This window comes from Carex rostrata, chromosome 8, assembly GCF_964058835.1.
Source record: "Carex rostrata chromosome 8, lpCarRost1.2, whole genome shotgun sequence".
Taxonomy (NCBI): domain Eukaryota; kingdom Viridiplantae; phylum Streptophyta; class Magnoliopsida; order Poales; family Cyperaceae; genus Carex; species Carex rostrata.
This window is the reverse complement of record NC_135925.1, coordinates 3,680,381-3,706,959: the sequence shown is the minus strand read 5'-3', so window position 1 is coordinate 3,706,959 and position 26,579 is coordinate 3,680,381. Positions and strand designations below refer to the sequence as shown.

Sequence of the window (26,579 nt, the reverse complement as noted above, 5' to 3'; positions counted from 1 at the left end):
AAACAAGAGAATCAAAGATCCAAACCGATCTTATCATAACTCCCCAACAATTTAAATACACCTCACTAGTTTAAATTCTTTCTAAAACTCTGACTAGAGAGGAGGTGAAATCCAAACGAGATGAAATCCAGTCGCCAAATTTTCTATTCAATAAAAGTTAAATTCTTGATTAATTCTCTAGAACAATTATTAAATAAATTTTGAGATAAAAAAAAAGAACATTACAAAACTCCATTTATTGTTTATTTTTATCTGAAGCTTGTTTCTTAAAAAAAAAAAAAAATCAAAAATTATTCTCGCTATCTTCTAAGAAACGAATTAACAAAATTCGACCTTGAAAAGGGAATTTGGCGAGATGAAATCCAGTAGAGAGATGAGCCTGTTGAAATCTAGTTGAGCTATTTTGGCAACGCGAGTTGAGCTCGCTGAAATCCAGTCGAGTGGTTCTCCGCTTCCGATCAGAGCTGCGACGAGAACAGTTTCATACCCGTCAAAACGGATGTCAAAAGAAAGCTCGTCGCAATGCGAATCTGTATGTGGTATCAGATTGACGAGTTTTCCACTTGAGAACCACCGCTCTAGATCGGAGAGAAAGAAAGAGGGTTTTGGGTTTCGTGCTGGAGAGAAATGACGAGAGCATTAAAAAAATGCGACATTTAGCTGTTCCGTAAGGAACAAGGGCAGTGATGTAAAAAAAATATCTAGAAAGTGTCTTAAAGAGATCCTAAGGATGTCACTTTCTTAAGGCAACCAAATAGGTTCCTTAAGAAAATAGCTAAGGAAGAAAGGAGGGCACTAAGGAGATACGTTAATCCCGACTAAGGACTCCTTGTTCAGTTGGATTAAGAGAGATTAAGGCTAAAGGAGGTCTAAGGAGCGACTGTCGAACACGTACTAAGAATTTATAATAGGTCAACCCCAAAAAATTCCCTCCCCGTCTTTATATTTAATATGTTTACTAAAAAGTTTAAGTCATTATATTTATATTTTTAGTGTATCTGTCTAGTTTACAAAAATCATATCATTTACTCTTTCGATTATTTTATTTGATTCATAAAAAAAATAAAATTGACGACTTGAATTATTTCAATTATTCTAGGTGAAGTTCATTTACTCTTTTAATGATTTCTTAGTATATCTGTGTGTGTGTTTTTTTTTTTGAAAATTGTCCGTAGGTCACAGACACGCTGGAAATGGAACCCTCTCCCACGAAAGAAGGAAGTGGAAGTGGGGTGTCTTAGCAGACTGCTAGCGGTGACTTTAGTATATCTGTCTACTATATCATTTGCATGTTCAGTCGCCAGTGTTTGCATTGACCAAGGTCAACGACTCAACAGTCAACACGAGGACTGGAACTGGATAAGCTTTATTTGTTAGTCAAACTAGAAAGTCGCACCCAAAGCCGAAGGTCTCCAATTTACTGGAGTCCAAACATCTTCAATCAAAATTTCAGGAGAATGGCTACGGCGTCTACTGGAGATGAAACGATCGTCGCTGTTCGAAGGATCTCGACTCTTCTTCGTTTTCTCCGCAGCGATATGCAGGCTATACCCGAATCCGGTTCAAGCAAAGGTCTCACTGCGGATGGGACCACTTCGACCGTCCTTCTTCCTTGTGCCCTCGCCAATGGTGGTATTCAGGTGCCCGAGAAATATATTTCGATTATTTATAATTACAATCGTACTGTGTTTTAAAATTATATTGAAGCTCCAAAAGATCTTCAAATGACCCGACTAGGTAATTTGTTTTGTTATTTTGATGGAAATCTGGTTGATCGGATCCTAATTTGATGCATGTATTTTAAATTGGATCACTGTTTTCACATTTAAAAAAGAGTGTGCTTTATGTTACAGGAGGACTCCTATACCACAAAGCACACTTTACCAGTACTCCTGTAGTACAAATTTGTACCAGAAAAAATAACTAATGAAATAGTTATCCCTGTAATGCTGAAAAGCGCCGTGTCAGAAAAGCAAACATGATATGATATGCCAGGATTGAACCTAACCAAACTATACTGCCCTGAAGCATAAATTAACCAAAGTATTGATTTATTTAACCTCATTTGCTCTTCATCCTCAACAAATTCCACTTTTACCTATATAAACCCTCATTCTGTAACAAGATTATTGACTAATGAGTCTAGTCCTGCGAGGTGTTCAAATTTGGTTATCGTCAGTTGAGAATCATCTTGCCTCAGGTGTTTAAATCTTGATATTTTGCTGGTCATTTGCTAGGTAAAGACACTAAATAACAAGTAACAATTTGTTCAAACCACTAATTACAGGAGAAATCTATATGCAATTAGCAGTGTAATAGCCAAAATTAATCACTCCAGCACAATTGCTCCATTTTTCAATTGAACCTCACAATAGTGGTGGGATTTCAGTAAATTTTTGTGTTCTTGTTTTGATTACACTTGCCGAATTAGTCTCAATTTTCTGATGTAACATTTGATGTTCATTTTATCAGGGATTCAAATGGTACTGGAGAGAACTAAAGGTTCTAATTCTCTGATGTAACATTTGATGTTCATTTTATCAGGGATTCAAATGGTACTGGAGAGAACTAAAGGTTGACAAGGACGGCGACATAGCTGACGAGTTCTTTGATAATATTTCATTTTCATGAAGTTTTCAAGTAACTCAGATGTTTACCTTAGGGCCTGTATTTGAGGATCAAATTATTCAAATTTAAAAAAGATATAGATATAGAAGTACCCAAGTACAAGAAGATTGAAAAGCTGTAACTTCCTACAGCAAACATAATTTTTCCATTTTTCTCTGTTCATCAATGGCGATAAAGATAATCTGCAATCCTATTGAGAACATTTTTTTTTTTTTTTTTACTTTTTCTATAGGTGCAACTAAAGTAATTATACCCAGTAAAGGAAAATTCGTCACATGCACCGAGTTATAGAGGAAAATCATATGATTTTGGTCTCTGATTGAAGTTGCAGCGCGATCGAATTCGTTTCATCTAGCTGCTGCAACTGAACTAATTATAGCTCTCGAACAAGTAGATTGGATATCAAGACTACTAGTGAAGCAAAATTTATTCAGAATTTATTTATTTAATCTACAAAAGCCATTAATTTAACTTACAAAAGCAAAGCCATACATGAAAAAAACAAACCATACATGCACACATCCACCATACTAGAAAACGTCTGACATAATTGTGAAGCACACTACCTCATCCAAATATATCACAAGAACTCTATAAATACTTGTCTGAAGCTGGGCGGGTCCCAGTTGGGTCTGTGGCACTGCTCCTGACTGGGCGGTGGTGGTGGGGACCAGTGAGCGGCACATGACCAACCCCATGATGTGCCCCAGCCGTCTCACGGTGCATGGCTTTCTCACCATGTAGCTGCGCCTTGGCCTCGGCCTCTCTGGCTTTTTCTCTCTCCTTAGCTGCCTCTTTCTCTATGTGAGTCCGGGCTGTGGCCTGCTCCGCCTTGCCTGGTCAGAATTGCATCAATAAATGTTAATACCAGAAAACATGGCAGGCCTTAACAGAATGATATGAAAATTGTTACATAGATAGACATTATAGGCGGAACCAGAATCTGCATGAAAATTTACCACACCCATAAAATTTTACATAAGCACAAAAAACTAAAAAATGAATTGAGGTCAATTCATTGTACATGAATCCGCCTACAGCTTTACATGCAGAAACAAAGAGTGTACCTTGCACATTTGCGGTGCCTTCCTTTACTTTCTCCTTGACTGTGCTGGTCATGTCCTGCACCTTCTCCTTCATTCCTTGCATTTTGTATTGTTTTTTGTTTGATATATTTCTACAGAATTTAAGTTGGAAACCAAAATGCGGAAACAGTAACGGACTGAAGAAACGCAAACAAATAGGATTGTTTTTTATAGAGAAAAGAGATGGCCAGCTGGAGGACATGCACAAACAAGTAGAGCAGATTGTTACACGTGTGCATGTGAGATGGCAGATAAACTAGAGAAAACTTTGTGAATAAATAATTTAGAGTCGGTGAACTGTTTTTGGGCCTATCTATTTAATTTGTGCGGAGCGAATGATATTGTGAACCGTTTTTGGGCCATAATTTGTTTTTTATTATGCATTTGGTATCTATTCTTTTTATTATGCATTTGTTATTAAATTCATCTATTTAATAAAGGAAACAAGAATAAGAAAAATATATAAAATATTTACGTTGTACTTTAATTTAGTATTTAAAATACGCAGCGTTACATATTCGTTAAGCTCATCAAGAATTTTGGTGAATTTAAAAACACGTACTCTAGTTATATTTGATTTTTGTATAATAATTTATTTAATATTCAAATAATATAAATATTACGTGACAAAAAAATTTCATAATTATAAGTTGAAGAAAGAATAATCCAAAATAATTTACTGTTTGAAAGTTATGACCAAAATAAAATATAATTGTTTGAAATCATACTAAAATGTACAATTGATAAACTTATCACAATTAACATGGGACCGAATCGTCTGCCCCCCTGGGGGCAGGAATTAGAGTCACTGCGGGTGGGCCCAAATTTAAAAACAGTAACAGTAATTAAATCTTTAACAGTAACTGGTCCCACCCCGCAGTGACTCTGGGGCAGGAATTTCCTGCACCCCGGGGGGCAGGAGATTCGGTTCCAATTAACATAGCCAAAGCAAAGTGAGGCATTCTGTCTAAAAGGAACGAGCCTGAAGTTGTGGGAATGAGAGTAGGTCCGATGTCTATCGGATCTAGTTTGGATTCAATGGGCAGGAATACCGTTCAATCGCAATTTTCAGTCTCTTCGCTTGATTAACAGAGTATTAAATTTAATCCCGAATTAAATCTGATTTATCAGTCTCTTCTGATTAACGGAGTATTCAATTTTTCAGTCTCTTCTGAATACTGGTGGATTGTTGAGTCTTCCTTGCCCAATTTGCTAGCCCGTGTGGTCTGCTTAGCACCTCCCTGGTGATATGCCTGACCTGTATAATGTCGTGCATGTTCCGTACCAACCTTGCACACTCGGCCACCGTTTCAGGCGCTCGCCAAGATGGCAATTCAATTGTTGTAATGCACTCAAGAACAATTCCTTTGAACGGCTGTAAAAGAGATAGAATAAAGAAAGTTAAACATAGAAAATGTGATTGCAAATTTGACAACAAAACCAACTCAGAGATACCTCTGGCGACTTCCCTCAAATCTTACAAACTCCAACTAACATTTCTCAAATTAGCACATCAGAACCTTTATTAACAAAACTAATTGGTCAGTTCACTGACACTCCTACTGAAACTCTTACTGTTTATTCTCATTTCAGCAACAAAGATATTTGCTTCATGGGCAATCCAAAATTCAAAGCCCACAACTCATGAATCGCTAGATTTCAAGAAAATCATGGAAAGTGAGGTGATTAACTTAACAAACTTAAATTTGCTCACACTGAGCTGAATAAAGGATTGAATTTAAGAAATAACAATTTAAACAAAAAATGAATATACATAACTTTGGTTAAAGGGGAGTTGTACATGCTGTAAAAATAACCTGTAAATCATTGGTTAGAGGGGAGTTATGCATGTCACCTGATGACACACTGTTGAAGCGTACATATGGTGAAGCATTTTTTCTAACAAAAGCATTTTTCATGGTGCAAACCCCAACCATATTCACCACAAAATTTAATTCTAACTTGGTACAAATCCATAGTATACCTAAAGTCCTAAACAGCTTGAGACTTAAAGCCTACTTATAGCAACCTTTAAATCTTCAATGCAAAATAGTCCAATTTGACAATGTATATATGAACCAATTAATCGTTAGTGGACTGACCTTGAGAAAAGATTGTTGACGGATCGAGTTATGGTTGAGGACAAAGAGGAACAGATGTCGGAAGCATCAGAGAGACCATTTATTTAATTCTCCAGCAGAACATTTCATATGGGGTCAAGGAGCGAGCATGAAGAGAGGGAGAAGGGAGATGCGGGGTTGGGGATGCGGAGTGCGGACGCCATTGTACTTGTGGCTGGGGTCAGAGAAGTAGGGATCAAAGAGGGGAAGCACGAAGAGAGTGTGGCGGTGGATTTGAGGAGGGCGGCGAAGCGGTATGGACCTCCCCCGGTGAGATGGCGTCGGTGCGGAGATTCAAAGATTTAGGTCATGTTTGGTTGTGGAGTAAAGTTAAACCGGATTAAATATCTTACTCCAAGCTAAACCAGAGTAATTAAGTTAATCATGTTTGGTGAAATAAACTAAACCACCTCTCTAAGTGGTGTAAGTTACTCCGGTTTAGCTCAAATCTTACTCTATCTTAAACCGCCTATGTTACTTCTCGTTTGGCTCCTTAAACGTGGAGTAAGAGGTTTACTCCACCTCTTACTCCACAACCAAACATGACCTTAAGGTGTAAAAAGAGAAAAGACATTATATCGGATAACAATTAATGGATGCACTAGCAGGTGAGAAATTATTGGATTAATTTGTGAAAGAGAGAAACTTTTTTCAAGATGTGTTCGGTAATGTAGAATTTGTTTTTTTTTTTTTAATTTTCATTAATTTTTGTGGGTATATTAGATATTATGATATTTTTTATGGAGAATTTGACTATTTTAAAAGTTTATACAGATACTAGAAATTCTCCCTAAAAAAAGTTATAAAAAACTAGCAAATATAAGAAAGTTTTATTATATCAAATAGATTAAACATAAAAGAAATTAACATAACACAAGAAAAATACTACAAACACAACAAAAAGCAATGTACTAATTTCTTTTGACATCAATTTAAGTAGGGTGTTGTTCATCATTTGAATTTTCCACTATAGTCGTATAATAATCGAAAATAATCTCCATAATTTTATGGAGAACAGTATCGCCCTCATCATATTTGCCACTTAAATGAGCACATATAATCCTTGCCATATCAAATGCAGTCGCACATTGTTTGTCGGTTTTCAACCGAGCTTGCAGAGCAGGTCAACAGATACTTTGGACTCAAGACAATGGCATGTTTCAATGGGACATTTTGTGTTGTAACGAGGGCTATTGCATTCCTTCTGCTGAGGTGGGGGCTCTGATTGTGTGTTTGAAAGGGTGAAAGTATGGTTGTATGGATAATTTAGAAGGAAAGCTGCAATTTGTAATATGAGAAAAAAAAAGCAAATTTTCCCCAAGAGTTCAGCATTTTTGTGGAGTCTGTGCTGAGAGGAGGCCAGGCAGCTTAAATAGATTAGGGAGGAGGCTAATTCAGCAGCTTAAATAGGCTCTAGATAGATAAAAAAAAGAGCTAATCAAATGTCATGGGTTGGTTTAATTATTAGTTTAATTGACAAAGCGCGGTCGCTTTGGCTACTTGCACAAATTCTTTTTAACTTAATGTACCCATAATCTACCCAGGTTACGTAAAACTGTAAAAGCATCACATTATTGATTTACTATCTCAATATTCTTGATTTAATTTTAATAATGTAATCAAAACCTACAACGTTATTTTTGTCATGTAATTTAATATCTCAATATTCTTAATTTAATTTTAATTATGTAATAAAAACCTACAATGTTATTCCGTCATGTAATTTTATGGTTTTATTTACTTGTACTTGCAACATTAGTGCAATCAAAACCTACAATATTTGTGTATTTGTTAGTATTTCTCTTGCTAGCAATTATTACTTTTCAATATTATTCATGTTACCATAGTGATAAATCAGAAATCTAGTAAAAAAATTGAAAAGCAGTGAGATTCGTGATTTCGATACAATATATATAATTTGAAAATAGTCTGTTCTTTTATAATTTATATAAATATATCAAAATTCTGAAGCTTCAAGAAAGAAATTAATTATGCGAATAATTCAGCTATAATTGAATAACAATTTTTAAAATTTGTAAAAATCGTGAACTATTTGATAATGATTGGGAATACATTTGGTTCTGCTATTTGTTTGTAAAGGTGTTGAAAACAAATAATTAGTGAAATTCGATATTATGAACGTGTGGTTTTGTCTACTATAACGTAAAAAAAATATATTAGGTTCTATTGACCGTCTACCTAAAAGATCAAATGATTTTATGATATTAGAAGGAGTGAGTCTATGGTACTATGCATATTACGATTTGGCATCGTGCTACGGCTCTATATTCGAGTTTTCAAATCCTAACGGTCGATCCGAACCGTTCATCTTGTTCTCCATATTAATATGTGTTTGGAGACCAAATTTTACATTCTCATTAAAACGACCCGTATCGTACCCTAATGTTTCTTACTTAATTTGTATATATTATGTTTCATTCTCATTAAAACGGATAACTATGTCACTTTTATTTGAGAAAAAAAATGCAAATTCGATCAATTGCTAATCCCTAGAGATATTATGGTATATCTATTTTCATCTCAAATAAAACTATAAAATTTTTATTCAAAAACTGGTTAAGAAATAATTTTGTGTCATTGAGATTCATAAAGCGTAGGGTGCAAAATATGGAGTACGTGCAGGAGAGGTACTCTGTTTTTTGTTTTATTTTTGTCTGAGAGTAGTCGCTTTTTGGTTTCCGCCCTCCCTATTCACCTATTGTTTATGGTGCAAATCCGAAATTGGAAAATTTAACAAAATAACCTACTTTTAAATTTTTTTTGCTAAAATACCTTATCTCTAAATACTTTGTTAAAATAACCTTCTGAATTCCAGTAAAGCAAAAAATCTCCTTACCTTTGAGTTACTCCTGCCCTTTCTCTGTCTCTTTGCCTCCCAAAAATCCCTTCCTTTCTGATTAATTCCTATGCTAAACTCGCCTCCTCTGATTATACGATACTGAAGTCTAACACGCTGAAGCGTGCGCCCCTCTCCGCCTCCTCTGATTCTACAGCAGCGCATCCCTTTCCTCTGATTTTACGGAAGCCCACCCATCACCCCTCTCCGCCTCCTCAGATTTTACGGAAGCCCGCCCATCTCCGCTCATTTGGTAAGAAATTACATTTTATGGCATGTCACAAAGTAGTTAATTTTAGTCTTTGTAAGCCAAATCTAAAAGATGAGACGAATCACAAAGTAGCAAATTATATTTTGTAATGATATTGAATGTTTTTTTCTTCTCTTTTTGTTTTGCTGATGTAGTAATTTAGTAATATAATATATTGCAAGAATATTTGGAGGTCATTATGAGTTTTTTGTTTTGGAAACTTTCTAAAGTTTTGCCAATTCTAACCGCTTGTGATTTTTTAAGGGATTTAACATCTAATCTACAGTTATTGTGATTCAATTAAGAATGTGTTCTCATAAAAAAATTAAGAATGTGTTATCTCAGTTCTAACAGCTTGTAATTCCAGTAGCATTCCTCAAATAACTGTTTTCTGTGTAGCTGTTTCGGTCTCAGTTTCGTCCAGGAACTATCTGTTTCGGTCTTGGCAGAACATACTGCTTTTCAGCACTCTAGTTTTGGCTAGGAACTGACCCCGAAACTGTCCGAATCTGCTCTGTTTTGTCCAGGAACTACTTTTGTTTTAGCCAGAAACAAACTGTATTTTCTTTAATGAGACCGTAGCTTTATGGGGAAGCTAAGAGAGAAAAATGAATGGGTGTAAAACTAAGGGAAGGAAAAATTTAACACTAGTGGGTCCCAAAAAGTTATTTTGTCAAAGAATTTGAAAGAAAGGTATTTTGACAAAGTTTTTTCAAAAATAGGTCATTTTGTAAAATTCCCCTCCGAAATTTGAAAGTAGAACAAGTTCCCCACTCCCCACTCCCCACTATTGTTTTCTGTTTGCATAATAATTATTAATAAGGTGCGCAAGCTGGGAAGAAGATTCCCATGTCACGGCTAAACATGGATTCTATCTCCTATCCAATATTGTAGAGAATGAGTCTCACTTTACTGTTTGAGACTAAATTTCATCGCTTTGAAATTCAAGCTAGCACAAGTGGCAGTGTCATTGAGCTTTGAAATTCATGCCAGATCAACGGTTGAGATCAAAATAGCAGAGACCAACAGTTGAGATTTATTTCCACCACGTTGGGGAACCGCGACATGTTTGATAGACATCAGAATCAAATCAATTCGATGATTGTTCAGAACTGTTCGATTTGTTTTATAATTCGTACACGCTGTTTTACTATTCGTGCACATTATTTCAACAATCGTGCAAATTAAATGTGCACAAATCATGAATCAAATCAAATGATTCCCAATGAGCATCATGGTTCGTTATTAACTTTAGATAATGTTAATTAAAACAAGATCCGATTGATTTATGTATCATGACACAAATCACCACCTATCTTATAGCACACTAAAAATAAAATTTATATCCTGAACAAATCTACTAGTAAATAGCAGAAATTAAATAACCTTATGTTATTATTTAACATTGCTAAATTATATCTAAATTAATATTACTTAATCTTCACATAACTCTGTACCGCCTTGGAATTTTATAATATTTTTTTATTTGACAGAAGTGAAATCATAGTTGCCAATTTTCATTAGAAACAGAAATCATACAATGTTTACTGGTACCATTATTACTGCACAAAATGTTTATAATAAACTCCAACAACTTAAATGAATTTCTAAATAATTGTTAACTATTTTTTAGAAATTAAGATCTCTAACTCTAAAGTTTCTAATTTTTACATCTCTGAAATTAATTTTAGATTTTTTTATTAAGCCACATCAACAAAAAATTAAAAAAAAAGAAATAATTTGAACTAATCATTTGATCAACACAAAATTTATAAACAATTTATTAATAAAACTTTTTATTGCATAATAAATAAAAGACATTCTTATATTTTTAAAACTGAACTAAAAACTGTCACATAAGATTAAAAACTCTAATAATACCAAAAATTTAAATGCTCAATCTTATTTTTTTTATTTTTTTAAGGAAAAAACCCGTAGGTGGTCAAGAGAGGACTACCAGTAGAGTCTTGGACATCTGATATTAGGAAACAGAGTAGGTCCGATGGGCATCAGACCTACTTTGGTTCAAACGGGTTCACTCATCATCGGATTGGCTTTAGGATTCGCACCAGAACTTTTGTGTCTGCTTTAATATTGGTGCGCACAAATCCTGAAACAAATTAGACTGTATATCTATCCATCGGAACCAAACTAGGTCCGATGGGCATCGGACCTATACCTTTCTCCTGATATTATAGTACTTTGCTGATGACTCCTTTTAATTTTAAACAAAGAAACGATTTATCAACCATACAATTCAGAATTCCGACAAACAAAATTACATTTTTCGATATTTTCTTTTTGCAACATTTTACTTACATTTTTTAAACAGGTATCTAATTTATGCAGTGAGTAATACACCTAACAATACCGGCTAAAATTCTTAACATTTTTTTTTTCTTATCCACCAAATTAATCCGTCAAATACTACACAAATACTACTATCAGGGACAAAAAGGTAAGTATGACTAGAGGTGACTAAGTAACCTCCAGCATTTTCATTTTTTTTTTACCAGGTACTTATAACTTTGAAAATATTATTTTATAAGTGTTAGCTCCCTCCATGTAAAATACAAAAAGTCAAAAGGGTTGAATCTAAAAATGCATGGTTTACTAAAGTGCATAAAAGCGTCTATTGTGGGGGTGATGTCACCACGGTGGAGACGAGATTTAATTGATATAATAGTAGAAAAAGTAGCAATTTTGGCAACATTTTATTAACATATAAAACACATAAAATTTTAATTAAAAAAATGTTAACTGGTTGCAGGTAGGGTTGTCAATGACACCCTTTTATCTATTTACTCACTCGTATATTGTATCTGAAAATACAAATAAAGATAATTTTTTTTCGTTATCTTACTCGTTATTTTACAATATAATTTTTAAAAATAAAATTATATATATAAATATTTATTTGTATGAAGATAATATACGATACAATAAAGTTTTGTATTTACTAAATTTTCATAATATAAATTAGTTGTATTTATTATTATTATTTTCTTTTTTTTTCTTTTTTTGAAAAAAAATATACAGAAAGTATAAATCAAGATGTCAATGACACTTTTTTATCTGTTTATTTGACTCGTACCGTATTCGAGAAAACAGGTAAGGGGAAAGATTTTTTTCGTTATCATAACAGATACAGGTATGAACATAACTCCATCCGACCCGTATCGTACCAGTTGATAGCCCTAGTTGTAGGGCATCATCCCAATTTTTTTTTAAAACTCTAAAGAAAATAACAAAAATACTTTCGCAATTTTAAATATTTGAAAAAACTCCCTAACCGCCCACCTATGGAGTAGGGGTGTTCATCGGTTTAGTTCGGTTGGCAAACCAAAGTTATAATTCGATTTCAAAAATAGAACCGAATCAAACCAATTTAGCATTGCAAACAAACTGAATCGAACCAAAGTTTTATTTAAGTTTGTTCGGTTCAAACCGAATATATTAATTTTTTATTTAAGCAATTGATATATAATAAATTGAAGTATATTAAGAAATAAACCGGAGCGATCTGGACCAAATTCATAAGAGTGAGTCTATGGTACTATGCATATCACGGGTTGGTTCGTAATACTGATTAATATTTCTATTTTCAAAATTCTAACGATCGATCCGAACCGCTTAACATTATCCCATGTGAATATGTACTTGCAGATCGAATTTTATATTTTTTAGAATTTTTTTACTATTTTTTAAGAAAGATAGAAAATTACTTGATCTGAAAAGTATGGACCATCCAAAAACAGTGATCTTTCGCCTATCTTAAAAAATATTAAAAAGTTGCTAAAATATATAAAATTTAGTATGCAAGTACATATTCATCGACCATTAGAATTTAAAAAATAAAAATATTGATTCATATTACGGACCAAATCATGATATGCATAGTACCATAGACTCACTCAATTCACAATATATAAAAGTTCAGTCGGTTCGGTTATTTCGGCTTTGAAAATTTCTAAACCGTACCGAGCCAAAATTATAATTCGGTTTTAAAAAATAAACTGAACCGAACTATTAAACTGAAAAATCGAACCGTTTAGTCCAAAATAATTTGGTTCAGTTTAAAACCGACTAAACTGGACCCAATAAACACCCTTATTAGCAGTCAGCTTTAGAACCCAACCGCCCCACAGTGGAGTGATGAGGTATAAAACCTCTATAACTAATGGTTTTCTTTTTCTTACCCACTCACAATTCATTCCAGCAACTGACAAGAAAGAGGAAGGAAAATAACAGGCAATTTTTAAGCGATTTCGACTCGATTCAATTAGCGAAGGAAAAGGGAGAGGAGCGCAGGTGAAGAATGTGCGGGAAGGTACATACTGGAAAAGAAATTCTGATTTGGTCCCGTTTGGTTTCAAGGAAAACGGCCTAATGATATATGAATTCTAATTTGGGCTTTTTGAGAAGTGAGAAGTCTATAATGGTTCTGGACCGGACTCACAAATATAAAATTGTGGTTTCAGTAGACTAAGTGGCACAGTGGAGAAATTATAGACGGTTCAAAAGTTGGCTAGGTGGAGAAATTGTATTTTTTTCAAATCCAATTAGCGAGGTGCTTTTTAAAAAAAAATAAAATAAAAATAAAAACAGTTTATATATTTTTATTTGAGTAAGTCTATGTTACTATGCATAGTATGGATGGGTCCATAATACGGATTAATATTTTTGTTTTCAAAATCCTAAAAGTTGATTCGAGCCGTTCAACACGACTTTCAAATGAATATGTACTTCCATACCAAATATTACATTTTTTAGAATTTTTTTACTATTTTTTCATATAAATAGAAAAATCATTGTTTTTGAATGGTCCGTAGTACATACCCATCCGTGCTATACATAGTACCATAGACTCACTCTTTTTATTTTAAAAAAAATAATCCATCCAAAGAGTAAGAAATTTTTTCCTTCTAAATTATTAGTTCTTAGGATCCCAGAAAATTATCTGGATTAAATTAAGGTTGTATTATACTTAAGATATAATAATAAAATGGATAATTTGCACTTGTCATGAAATATAGAGATAATATTTCATTTTTTTCATGCTGGTTGGCCTCATCAATAGTTGGACTTGTTGCTTGCTTTAAAAAATTGCTTACAGTTATTTGTTTTTTTGGATTTGTATGTTATCTGATGTAGGTAGAAAATCACTCGATCTAAAAATTTTAGACCATTTAAAAATAGTGACTTTCTACCTATCTAACAAGAGGAGGGTTCAAATCTATGTTACATGGATACGGATATGAGTATCGTATCGGATACGATACGGATACGGCGATACGGTAATTTTCAAAAATCTAGGATATGATACGTCTATTATATATATAGGGATGTGCTACGCTACTCCATGGAGTAAAACGCGTTTGTACTCCACGCCGTATTTTCATTTTGAAAATCCAAACGACCGATCCGAACCGTTAGATGTGATCTCCATATTGAAATGTGCTTGGATACCAAATTTTACATTTTTTGGAATTTTTTTACTATTTATTAAGTATTTTTAAATTTTTTTGTTTTGCTGTGAACAGTAAAAACAGTAAAATTTTCTAGACCATCGGATCAGCAATTTTAAAAAATATTTGATAAATAGTAAAAAAATTATAATAAGTCTAATTAAAAAGGTAAAATATATTACTAAGTCTAATTTATTGAGTAAAATTTTAAACAATTAAAGGTTTAACATAAGTATAGAATAAATAACATAGTTACTGAGATTAAGCAGAAGGCAAACTTTGGCGCAGTGATTAGAAGTTTTGACCTCAAGCTAGGATTCCCCAGTTCGAATTAGCTGATCCGACTTTATCCGCACGTATTCAGACGTATCCTGCAGTTTCAACGGAGTATTGGCGACCGTATCGAATGAGTAAAGATAAGCCACGTAAGCGGATATGCCAGTCGATACGTATCGATTTTGTATCGGACGCTTATTAGTATCCGATACGTATCAGATACGGGTACGAAGGTAAATTTGAAGTGTCTGAGTAATACAGGTTCAAATGCTTTTATTTTTTGTGCTTCCATCATACATCTATTTTTAAAAACTTTAATAATTCAAAATTTTCTATATGCCTCATAAAAAATTATCACATTTTAATTTTATTTTGAAGCAGCTATTCTAAGAGCATAAATTGAGATTTTTAGGGCTCGGAGAAAATTTATCGTTTAATTCCAGATTTACCCTTTTCTCTCCGACTTAAAAGGGGAGCTAATAAAAAGTGAGTCCTTCGGAGGAAGAGGAGAATGAATCAATTAATGGAAATTATTAATGAGACAATTAGTCACACAGTCAATTTCAAATCTAACTTAATTGAGCACTGTACAAAATAATGTTGAGCGGCATCTATCATCTTTGACCAAACTTTGACATAGTTTATCAAAAGTCAATTATAATTACTTATCAAGCATAACCAATTAGTTTTTAATATTCATTTATGTTGTATTGATTTGGGTTGTTGAGGTTCTTATATATATTCTACATTAAATATATAATATAAACTATATATATAACAAAAAATATTAATTACTGCAGCAATCAAACAGTGGAAGTAGCTGTCTTTTAAATTAAAAAAGACTGATTTTTTTATTATATCCAAAAAATAAATAAAATAAAATAAAAACCAAACACTGGTTGTATTTTCAAAACTATCCAAACTGAAATTTTTTTTTCTGGTTTTAGCACCAATTACCAGAATTTTTTTTCCAGAAATTCATGTCTAAAATCAGAAAATAAAATTCTGGTATCCAATTCCGGAAATTTTATTTCCGGTTTTTAGTCCCAAAACCGGAAAATTTTTTTCTGGAAATGAGATTTTCCAATTTTTTATTATAAACTAATTTACATATACATATATTATATATACATGTATTATATATACATATATTATATATACATATATATACATGGAGGTGGGCTACGGTGAGTTGCGAAGTAAAGCGACTATTTTACTTCACGCTCATATTTTGTGATTTTTAAGTTCAAAACGTCGATCCGAACCGTTCATCTTGTTCTCCATATTGAAATGTGCTTGGAGACCAAATTTTACATTTTTTGGAATTTTTTTACTATTTATTAAGCAATTTTGAAAGTCGCAGATCTGATGGTCCAGAAAATTTTACTGTTTTTTACTGTTCACAGCAAAACAGCAATTTTAAAAAATGCTTAATAAATAGTAAAAAAATTCCAAAAAATGTAAAATTTGGTCTCCAAGTACATTTCAATATGGATTAAACATCTAACGGTTCGGATCGGTCGTTTGGACTTTCAAAATAAAAATACGGCGTGAAGTAGAAACGCGTTTTACTTCGCAACTCACCGTAGCCCACCTCTATATACATGTATTATATTATATATACATTTACATATACATATATTATAAAAAAATGAGTTTATAACAAAAAAAAAACCCATACGACATTTATAAACAAAATACCGATCGTTGTATGCCTACGTACCATTGAACGAAAACTTAAACTGAATTTTTGAGGCACTAAATTTTTCCGGTAATTGGTGTTAAGACCGGAAAATATTTTGCCGGTTTGGGTACTTTTGAAATTCCAGCCCATGTTTGGTTATTTTAAATTTTTTTTTAATATAAATAAAAAATTTATATGTATAATATATCTATATGTATATCAAATTTGACCTCTACTGATAAATCAGTAAGTCTGGACTGATACAGGGACCAAACTGTAAAAGTGACTACATCAGCATGTAAAGCATTAGAAAATACACAGAATTGACACAAATTTCAATTTATTTCAAATTTTTCTACATTTAGTTATAAATTTCCAAATGAGTTTATAAAAAAGAAAAAAAATTTGGGAAATCCCATCTCCAGATTTTTTTTTTCCGGTTTTGGGACTAAAAACCGAAAAAGAAATTTCCGGAATTGGATACTGAAATTTTTTTTTTCTGATTTTAGACATGAATTTTCAGAAAAAAAAATTCTGGTAATTGATGCTAAACTCGGAAAAAAATTTCCTGTTTGGGTAGTTTTGAAAATACAACCGACATTTGGTTATTTTTTAAAATTTTATTTATTTTTTTGAATATAAATAAAAAATCGGAAAAAAGACTAATCCATGACCTTATTTTGAGATATATAAAACAAGACAACTAAGATTGAATTTCATGTTACTCTTCCCATCAGTTTGTTATCTCTTAGATTTGTAGTCCCTGTATCTTTGAACATACGTTGTAATTAATTAATATTGCAAAACAGAAAAAAAAAACATTTTATATTATAGTTATTCTCATCAAAATGTGATAGAAACCATGAAATATAAACTGCATATGACCTTCTACATGATAATTAATTATAAGCCCAAACATATGTATATTCGCGACGAATTCAAATCCACTGAAATTCCCTTGGGAATTTCAGGGTCCCTGCAATTCCAAACTCTCCCTATCTCTCTCCTCTCTCTTCAATCTCTCTCATTAACTCTTTGATGAGAGAGAAAGAAGAGAGAGGAGAGAGATAGAGAGAGTTTGGAATTGCAGGGACCCTGAAATTCCAAAGGGAATTTCAGCAGATTCGGTTCCATTCACGACAGTGCGTACATAGTCTCTGTATATATACAAGAAGTATATATAGAAATGATGCATTTGCTAAGTACATATTTAATATTTTAATGTTTTTGACTGAACGAAGAATATTCCTCGTTATAAAATGTTTGTTTTGAAGTGCCTTTGTTGTTTCCCTTCCATTGAATGATATATAGAAATAATGATTAAAACATATGATTTCTACAGTAATAATGTTGTCTCATTAATTAGTTAGTAGTGACTGCATATATTTTAAAAAATACTGATTTTCTTCATACACTATAATCTCATTAATTAGTGAATGTGATCATTCCTACAAAAATAAATTTCAACGCTTGTAACATTTTAGCCCTCTCATAATTTTTTATTATGACATGTGCTTAATTAACTAAAATACAGAATATGCAATCCCATTCAGCTTTCATCATTGTTTTCAACGATATACATGAATTTAATTGTTTCCATTTATATAGAATGTACAGCTATTAATGAAGGTATATATATATATAATTAAAAGACATGAGTATTAAAGGGTAAGGGTAAATTGGGTATTTAAAAGAAAAATATTCTCTCAGCTCTTAAAACTGCAAAAGATGCATTTAATATAGCACTTCCCTTTTTTTTTATGTGAATCAATAAGTTGAAAAAATTAATAACTAGAAATTATCCACATTAGTACGTTTTGTACAAGCTCTTGATGACAACAAAAACAAAATTGAAATGTTATAATTTTTAAGTTTTAAATTCTGAACTATTAAAGTTTTAAAAATAGAGGTATGGTGGAAGCAAAAAAAATAAAGGCATTTGAACCATCCTCATCTAAAAAATAGTAAAAAATTCTAAAAAAAATGTAAAATTTAGTTTGTTGGTACATTTTTATATATACGGAGTTCATTCTGAATAGTTTAGATTAATTATTTAAACTTTAAAACGAAGATCCATAGTACTGATCATTCCGCAACACAGTACCATAGACTAAAAAGTTGCATTTTATTTTTCTTAATTAATTTTGAAAATTAATTAAAGACAGTTAAATCTTGATCAATAGAAGTTGACACCATCACCATTAATACTCTGTTACTAGAATAATAAAAATGCTAATTTTTTTATTTCCTTTAATACGACTTGTTATGAAAGGTGCCTAACCAGAAAATTTAGATTGAAGATTGAAGATTGACCATACAACCATGAATGTATTTAATTCAAATTTTTAAAATCGCAGAATAAAATTCTACAACGGATGGTTCATAGTTGAATTGAAACATAATCAGATCACAATTGATGTCGCTATAAATGGAAAGACCTACCACTACCACTACCACCACTACTACTACTGGTCATCAGTGTGGAAACGTGGCTTAGAAAGCTAAACACAAGTGTATGGTTTTAATTAATTCTCTCTAATTCTAACACTATATTTCCACTATATATATATATTACAATTAATAATACAATATGGTTCCACTTATAACTCTCTCATACTCCACTTCCATTGTTCCAAAATGACAATGGCCTATGACCGAATTAGGGAACTCAAAACCTTTGATGAAACCAAATCCGGCGTGAAGGGTTTAGTCGATGCTGGAATTACAAAAATCCCTCCATTTTTCATCCAGCCGCAAGAACAAGGTGAACTGGTATCGTTACCAGTTGAAATTCCAGTGATTGATCTCAGTGAAGCCGACTCTGATGCTGCGCTTAGAGGACAATTGGTGGAAAAGGTTAAAAATGCCTCACAAACCTTTGGGTTTTTTCAGGTATAAAATTAGAAAATGTTGGTCAGATATTTTAGAATTGAAATAAATTTGGAAGAAAATTAAAATTACTGTTTCAATTCAGGTGGTAAACCATGGAATCCCATTGGAGGTTCTTGATGAAATGCTTGAAGGGGTTAAGCTGTTCAACGAGGAACAGGTGGAGGTTAAGAAGAAATACTACACTAGGGATGCAAGCAAGAAAGTGGTTTACAATAGCAATTTTGATTTGTACCAATCACCAGCTGCCAATTGGCGCGATACCATGTTCATCACCATGGCTCCGGAACCTCCCGTACCAGAAGAGTTGCCTGCTGTATGCAGAGATATAACTTTCAAGTACACAGAGTACATCAAGAGACTTGGCATCATACTATTTGAGTTACTATCAGAGGCACTTGGCCTGAAACCAAGTTACTTAACAGAGATAGAATGCAACAAAGGGCTGAATGTACTTACGCACTACTATCCACCTTGCCCCGAGCCCCACCTGACAGTCGGTACAACCAAGCACTCCGACTCAGATTTCCTCACTGTGCTTCTACAGGATAGCATTGGCGGATTACAAGTCCTGTATCAGAACCACTGGATTGATGTGCCTCCTATTCATAGAGCCTTAGTAATTAATGTCGGCGATCTTTTGCAGGTAAACCCGTTTATTTTTTTGATATTAATATCAGGGGCAGATCCACGTGGAGCTAGGGGGTCAACTGCTCCTTTCTGGATTTGAAATATGGGGATGGATAGGCCTCGACCAACTTTGTCTCTTCCTGAAATTTTTTTTTGCCCCCTTCGGAATTTTCTGAATTTTCTCATCTGTTAAATTTAGATTAAATTAGAATAAATTCCTTGAATTTAGATTGGTAATTAGGATTAAAAGTCAGAGCATTGGAAATTTAAACCCAATTCGCTATTTTATTAATCCGGTTCGCTAATGGGTTTGAACCTAGCTGCTATTTAAATCCGATTTGCTATTTTTTCACCTCCCTTTAACGAAAATTCTGAATTTGCTCCTGACTAATATGACAGTCAGCTTGTTTATACAACACCAAATACTAACTTCATTTTTTTTTTTTTTTAAATTGTAGTTGATATCAAATGACAAGTTGAAAAGTGTGGAGCATAGAGTGCTTGCTAACAGTATTGGACCTAGAGTCTCTGTGGCATCCTTCTTTACCACTCACTTAAACACAACTAGTAATAGGTTATATGGCCCCATAAAGGAGTTAATAACAGAGGATAACCCACCACTGTACAAAGAAACTACAGCCAAAGATTTCACTTTGTATTACAACAGGAAGGGCCTTGATGGCCGTTCTGCACTGGATTACTTCAGATTGTAAATTCCTTTGGAAGATTTTTATTTGTGTTATTAAAATATATATAGTAACGGATAAGATGGGTACAAAACGGGTACAAAGCCTTGGGTATAGAAACCTTTTCTCTTTTTTTTTTTATTTATTTATTTTGAACTTATGTATAATATTGGAAACGTTTAAGATTTGAATTGTAAAATTGATAAATTTAAAGAAATGATGAACTTTGAAACAAAAACAATAAGGAGGATGTGGTATTCTATGCCATGCGGCTACTATACTTGAAGCCACCCATTTTAACATGATTTGCGTGCACAACATGCCACTATTCTTCTGATGTTAATTATAGCAATTTTTAATCAATTTTCAACAAAATTACCGGTGCTTAAATTTGATCATTGTATGATTCAATTGAAATGCTGGAGGGGATGATTTATTTTATAAGATGATGTCTTCTTAACTCTTTTGAAGTTATAGAGTTGTCTGTTCATGGCACAATTCATATATTTAGCACTGGTACAGATGGTAACAAGACAATATGGAGAGGGTTAAAGAGAGATATGAGAGGTCAAAGAACCTACCTACCAACAAGTACTGGTACAAGACAATATGGTAACAGTGAAGCAATTATTCATTATTCTCATACTGAATGTAAAAGTATCGGATAATAAGGTAATATTAATATAATTCACTTCAAAGTATATAACTTGCAACTAAACCCACTGTTTTAAAAATGCAATATTCATATTCAATAAAAACAATATCCAGTGTGTATTTGAGAAATATTGCATACCAGAAAATCAGCCTCATTCTTAGTTACCTCCTAATGAGCACCTTTTGGTTTTATTGTCAATCAAAGTACAATTATGACAGGCACTAGTTTAACTTGAGGCTTACATGAAACTAACAAGGTCATATGGACATAGTTGCAAACTTTATTTATATTGAAAATAACATTTCTCTATTATTTTCTGAAATGAATCTTGACGAAATTTGGCGAGTACCCGAACAGTCTATATGCCCATCGGACCAGACTTGGTCTGATGGGCATTGGAACGCCCCAGCTTCCAAAATTGAGAATTGAGAAATACATACCTGAGCTCAGAAGTTGTTCTACTACCAGGGTTGATTTGTTCAACTTCACCACACACCTGACAAATTCGGCCATGCAATAGAAATCATTCAAAGTAAGATCAAATGAGCCAGCAATTTCAATAAAAGAATAAGGTAAGCCCAATTGATTAGAGTACAATAGTAAATTAATTTGAAGGTGTAGAAGGACCTCTCATCTACCTTTCAAGGTTTTATCGATTAATTGCCCAAATTAGGATGAACGAAGAGAAGCAAATCGTGGAAAATTGAGAAATGATTACCTGCCCATATTAAGAAATACTTACCTCCAAGAAAAAGTTGAGAATAAATCCTAATTTGCAGAGAGAACGGACAGAAAAGTGAATAAATCAATCATTTCCACGAGGTATAAACTCTAATTTGCAGAGAGAACGGACAGAAAAGAGAATAAATCAATAATTTTTATCCACGAGGTATAAACTCTAATTTGCGGAGAATGGAGGGAGAAGAGATCGATCGAAAGTACAGTACCTATTACGCACGCCGGTGATTTCTATCGACGGAGAAATAGTCTAATTTGCAGAGAGAATAAATCAAGAACCAGCGATAGAATTAGCCTGATGATTTCTATCGCGCTGCGAAAATCTACGCAGGCGCTTTCAATCGCGCCGAGGTACTAGCGCCGGCCGATCTAAGACTTATCCCGGCGTTTTTTTAATTTTATTTCGGCATTATATTGGTGATTAAATTTTAAGTGGGATTAAGGAACACTTGTGCAGTAAAATCGGAATAAGAAAATTGTGTTAAGGAAACAAAAAAGATATATAGGAGACTTAATTCAAAAAAAAAAAAATCTTAGAAATTGAAACAAGAGAAACTTAAACTTCGAAATTCGGATAGAAAAAAAAAACAATTTTTTGAACGAATTAAACTTTCAAAGAGTATTAGGGCGTGTTCAGTTGCTAAGCGGGAACGGGAATGGGTTTGGGTCCAATTTGAATGGTTAAAACACTATTCGTGTGGGAAAAAAAAATTCACTCTGAGTGAATTTTTTTTTTCCCGCAGGCACAATGGCATGCCGAACATGCCCTAAAGGAGATAGCCGAATACTAGGGGTGAAAATGGAGCGGATTCGGAGCGGATAATGCTAATACCAAATTCATATCCGCCTTTTAATGAGCAGATACAAATACGGATACGGATAGTAAACAGATATTAAAATTTATTATCAAATCCATCTTAAACGGATATGAATACAGAATGGATACTCCACGAATACGGATACGAAACGAATAATTATCGGATATTTGAGTCATATAAATAATTAATTCAAATAATTCAATTACATAATATAATACAAGTTTTATAATTAAAATATATTTTTTTAGTAACGCAAAAGTTAGATGTTATAAATTATGAATTCAGTTCAATTTCACAAAAAAGCCATGTCCGGTCCAAAATTTAGATTATGATACATGCACAGGTTCCGAACGTAGAGAATTCAAACTAGAGGTCATGATTACAGTACTTGCTCCACTCTTTTCACTTTTCAGAGTATCCTAGAAGTCGGATTCCCTACAACAAACTTCCATCATATCGGACATAATACCATACCAAAAATTGTAGAGGATCTCGTCGATATATAAATTTTGGTAAAAGAGGTGGAGTGCGTATCCTCTGAGATATCTTATATTTTACATGGCAGCATGGCATAGTAAGGCACCACCAACGGTAAAAGTTTTTGCACTTCTCCTACTACGAAACAAAATCTTATCTAGGGAAGTCCTACTGAGAAGGGGCTTCAATTGCGAGACAAGATGTGTCATGTGCGATGTAGAAGAGTTGGAAACGAGTGTACACTTGTTATTTCAATGTTGCTATGCTAAACGGGTCTGGGACACCCTAACCGATAAGATGGGAGTCGTGCTAGCTACCCCAGGGGAAATGACACATCACACCTGGGAGGCCTCATGGAAAGGAGCAAAGCAGTCGAGTGGCATGGATAAGTGCAAATGGGTAACGTGGTTCCTCTGTTCCTGTTGGATGATTTGGAAGCAAAGGAACGAACAAATCTTCAGAGGAAGCAGAATGCAACCGCAGCACTTGGCAGGACAAATCATTCAAGAGGTGCTCATGTGGTTAGATCATGGATAGCAGGTTCAAGGTGCTACTGTCTTATGCAGGGGAACGTAAGGGGGTTGGATAGAACGAGTGTAATTAATGGAATCGTTGGTTTCCTAGATACATGTAACTATAAACAATTTTAATAAAATATGACAGCCTCTGTCATTTTATTCAAAAAAAGAAAATATCCGGATTCGAATTCGAAATTATCCGAATCCGTTTTATCCGAATTTAAATTTGAGTCGAATTTGAAGCGGATTCGGAACGGATAATCCGGATTCGTTTTCAGTCCTACCGAATACACACAAATTTGTACTAAGATCAAATTTTTGGAATCTTTCAGTTGAGAAATGGTTTTGAGTTTTGACCGCCTGTTTTCCTTTTTATTACGCAGCGTTTTCAACTATTTATTCATACTTTTATCTTCTTCTTTTTTTCTCTCTATCACACTGTCTTTTCTTGCTCTGGTTCAAATGAGACAAACACATCATAAACAACATTATTATATGTAACGGGTCAATGATGAGGATTATTTTCTGCCAACATAAATCTCTATACTAACAATAACAATTAATTAAGTCTTTAATTCCAAACAATTTAGAATAAGTTAAAACTGAAATTACAATCGTAGTCACAAGATAAAGTAAATATTAATAAAATAATAATAGAAATAATAGTAGTAGTAATACAAATAGTAATACTACTACTACTAATAATGTACTATATTATGTCTACATTATAGGAACCAAAGTCCTAAGTCATATGGTGTAAAGTCTAAAATACTACTCCTAAACACCCAATAAACAATGTTTTATAAATCATGGTTCTAATACATGAATCGCTAACTTTCACGCGTTCCTATTCGAAGCCAATTCATTGAAAATTTATAATCCTTATAATAATAATAGCCAAACATACATGATACATCTAGTGCAGCTTTACATACATGATACATCTAGTGCAGCTTTCTTTTCATGGCCTTCAGCTTCTGCAACTTCTTCTCTATCCTTTGGTGCGTATGACTAATGACCACATTAACAGCTCTTTTTCCCGAAAGAATGCTTGATTTTGATCTCTTAGAAGCCGGTTCGTGATACTGTGTCTGCTCATTGCCATAGTTTGATGTACTCTCGTCGTCATAGCGACACCTCTTCTTGTATAGATGTCGACACCAGTTGTCAACTAATTGTTTGGCTAGTTTTTTGTTTGTTGTTGTTTCCTCATCAGAGTTTAACAAAAACATGATCACTTTGCCTAGACCACTTTTTATCAGCTGTTGTCTTCTGTCATAGCGGTCAAGATCTACATGAAAATCAATAAGTATATCGAGAATGGCGCTTCTGATTTTCACATTTGGCAAACTATTATCAGGCAATGGCTCCAGCCAATTCTTCAAAAGAGTCAAGACACCATGGTCTAACAACTCTTCTTGTAGCTTTTGCCTGCCGCACAAATTAATGTAATTAAGACAAATCAATTGGGGTACTTCACTCACAAATTAATGTGCAAAATTGCTATTTTTGGTCATCAGTTCCAACACATGCAACCAACTAAAAATGTGTATTACTATTTGAGTAGAACATTTTTTCATACATTAGATTGCAAGATTTTTTTTATTAAAGTTTTTTTAAATTTGAACATGCGTCTCTTTAAATAAAAACGAGAGCTCGTGGTACTGCACTAAGCTCACGGTTCTTTATTGAAAGACTTAAAAGCTATTGACATGCATAATCGTGCATGGTTTATATTGTGCTTGTCACATTGTAATAAAATGAATGCATATTTGAAATAAAAATAAAAAAATCAAGGGCAAATAACAGATCTATACTGAACCGCAAAAAACAAATTTAACTACAAGAATGAGACATTTTTCGCGAGGATAAAAAAATGACTTTTTGCGACGGACTATCCTCATTGTTTAGCTTTTTCTTTTTGTGAAGGACGACCGTCGTAAATGCGTTTTTTCTCTCGCAAAAAGTGTCTACTTTGTTGTAATTAATTTGAAAAAAAAAAAAATAGATAGTCACACTTACTTTGAGAGAGTCTCTTTAAGCAAAGACAATTTCCTTAATTTGTTTATTGCTGGCTTACTCTGCCTATTGAACTCATGATCTTCCTTAGCCGTCCCCTCAAGCTCTAGCATTAAATTTTCAACAAATATTGCAATGTCATTAGGAGATTTCTCAGTTTCCTTCATCTTCTTTCCCGATTTGAAGAGCCTTTATATTTTATCCTCTTCCTCCCCCTTCTTTTGTTGGTGGAAGATGTGTAGGGAAGTTGATGTTCAACTATGAGATAGTAGATATATATAGACAGTTTGAATCTTAAAAATAAACCATACATTAAAAATAGAAATAACTTTCTTTCTATGTACTTTCTTTATTATTTACTTTCCTTATTTGATTCTCTAGTTATTTTTAGTTACCAGATAAATCTTTGCGAGTAATTAATACATAAATTGCTATTTTTGTAATTTTGCCCTAATTTAACTAGAAATGTAACACCAAAACCAATTTACGTGTTAGAAACTTATTAATAGCCTAGATATTATGATTACCACATAAAAATCATTTTCAAATGATGATCTTTTTGGTCGTTAACTGCTATTTTCTGATTATTAATTTTAACAAAATAAGAGTAGAAATGCAACAAAAATCCAATTTATATGTAAAAATATATATATAAATCGTCAACAATATGTCACTGACAGAAACATTTTACAAAACTAATTTTTCGGGTCATTTCTACACGATTTTATGTTTTTCAATATAATTTGTGTATTATTCAATATATATAAGAAGAATTATGAAA

At 33.1% G+C, this 26,579-nt stretch overlaps 3 protein-coding genes and 1 pseudogene across 3 annotated transcripts; 2 read left to right on the top strand and 2 right to left on the bottom strand.

Moving 5' to 3' along the window:
• Window positions 1–3,063: 3,063 nt before the first annotated feature.
• Window positions 3,064–3,859, bottom strand: LOC144558258 (uncharacterized). The gene is made up of 2 exons (XM_078307065.1): window positions 3,696–3,859; window positions 3,064–3,464 (listed from the first exon to the last, which is right to left on the bottom strand). Exons 1-2 carry the CDS (start codon window positions 3,775–3,777, stop codon window positions 3,220–3,222), a joined length of 327 nt encoding a protein of 108 aa, XP_078163191.1. The 5' UTR covers window positions 3,778–3,859; the 3' UTR covers window positions 3,064–3,219.
• Window positions 3,860–18,881: 15,022 nt separating this feature from the next.
• LOC144558353 (1-aminocyclopropane-1-carboxylate oxidase homolog 1-like) lies at window positions 18,882–20,635 on the top strand. Its single transcript, XM_078307182.1, has 3 exons — window positions 18,882–19,260; window positions 19,343–19,903; window positions 20,346–20,635. Exons 1-3 carry the CDS (start codon window positions 19,006–19,008, stop codon window positions 20,598–20,600), a joined length of 1,071 nt encoding a protein of 356 aa, XP_078163308.1. The 5' UTR covers window positions 18,882–19,005; the 3' UTR covers window positions 20,601–20,635.
• Window positions 20,636–23,342: 2,707 nt separating this feature from the next.
• On the top strand, window positions 23,343–23,798 carry LOC144558020 (uncharacterized). Its single transcript, XM_078306715.1, has one exon. The coding sequence runs from the start codon at window positions 23,343–23,345 to the stop codon at window positions 23,796–23,798; it is 456 nt and encodes a 151-aa protein (XP_078162841.1).
• A 925-nt stretch (window positions 23,799–24,723) lies between these two features.
• LOC144558019 (protein IWS1 homolog 1 pseudogene) lies at window positions 24,724–25,965 on the bottom strand (annotated as a pseudogene).
• Between the last annotated feature and the right edge of the window lie 614 nt (window positions 25,966–26,579).

Bases quoted from the DNA above. Each gene is read 5' to 3' on its own strand.
- LOC144558258 (XM_078307065.1), bottom strand. From the start codon at position 3,777: ATGCAAGGAATGAAGGAGAAGGTGCAGGACATGACCAGCACAGTCAAG. The intron at 3,465-3,695 runs GTACACTCTTTG...AATTCTGACCAG, and splicing joins AGGCACCGCAAATGTGCAAG to GCAAGGCGGAGCAGGCCACA.
- LOC144558353 (XM_078307182.1), top strand. From the start codon at position 19,006: ATGACAATGGCCTATGACCGAATTAGGGAACTCAAAACCTTTGATGAA. The intron at 19,261-19,342 runs GTATAAAATTAG...GTTTCAATTCAG, and splicing joins AAACCTTTGGGTTTTTTCAG to GTGGTAAACCATGGAATCCC. The intron at 19,904-20,345 runs GTAAACCCGTTT...TTTAAATTGTAG, and splicing joins ATGTCGGCGATCTTTTGCAG to TTGATATCAAATGACAAGTT.
- LOC144558020 (XM_078306715.1), top strand. From the start codon at position 23,343: ATGGCAGCATGGCATAGTAAGGCACCACCAACGGTAAAAGTTTTTGCA.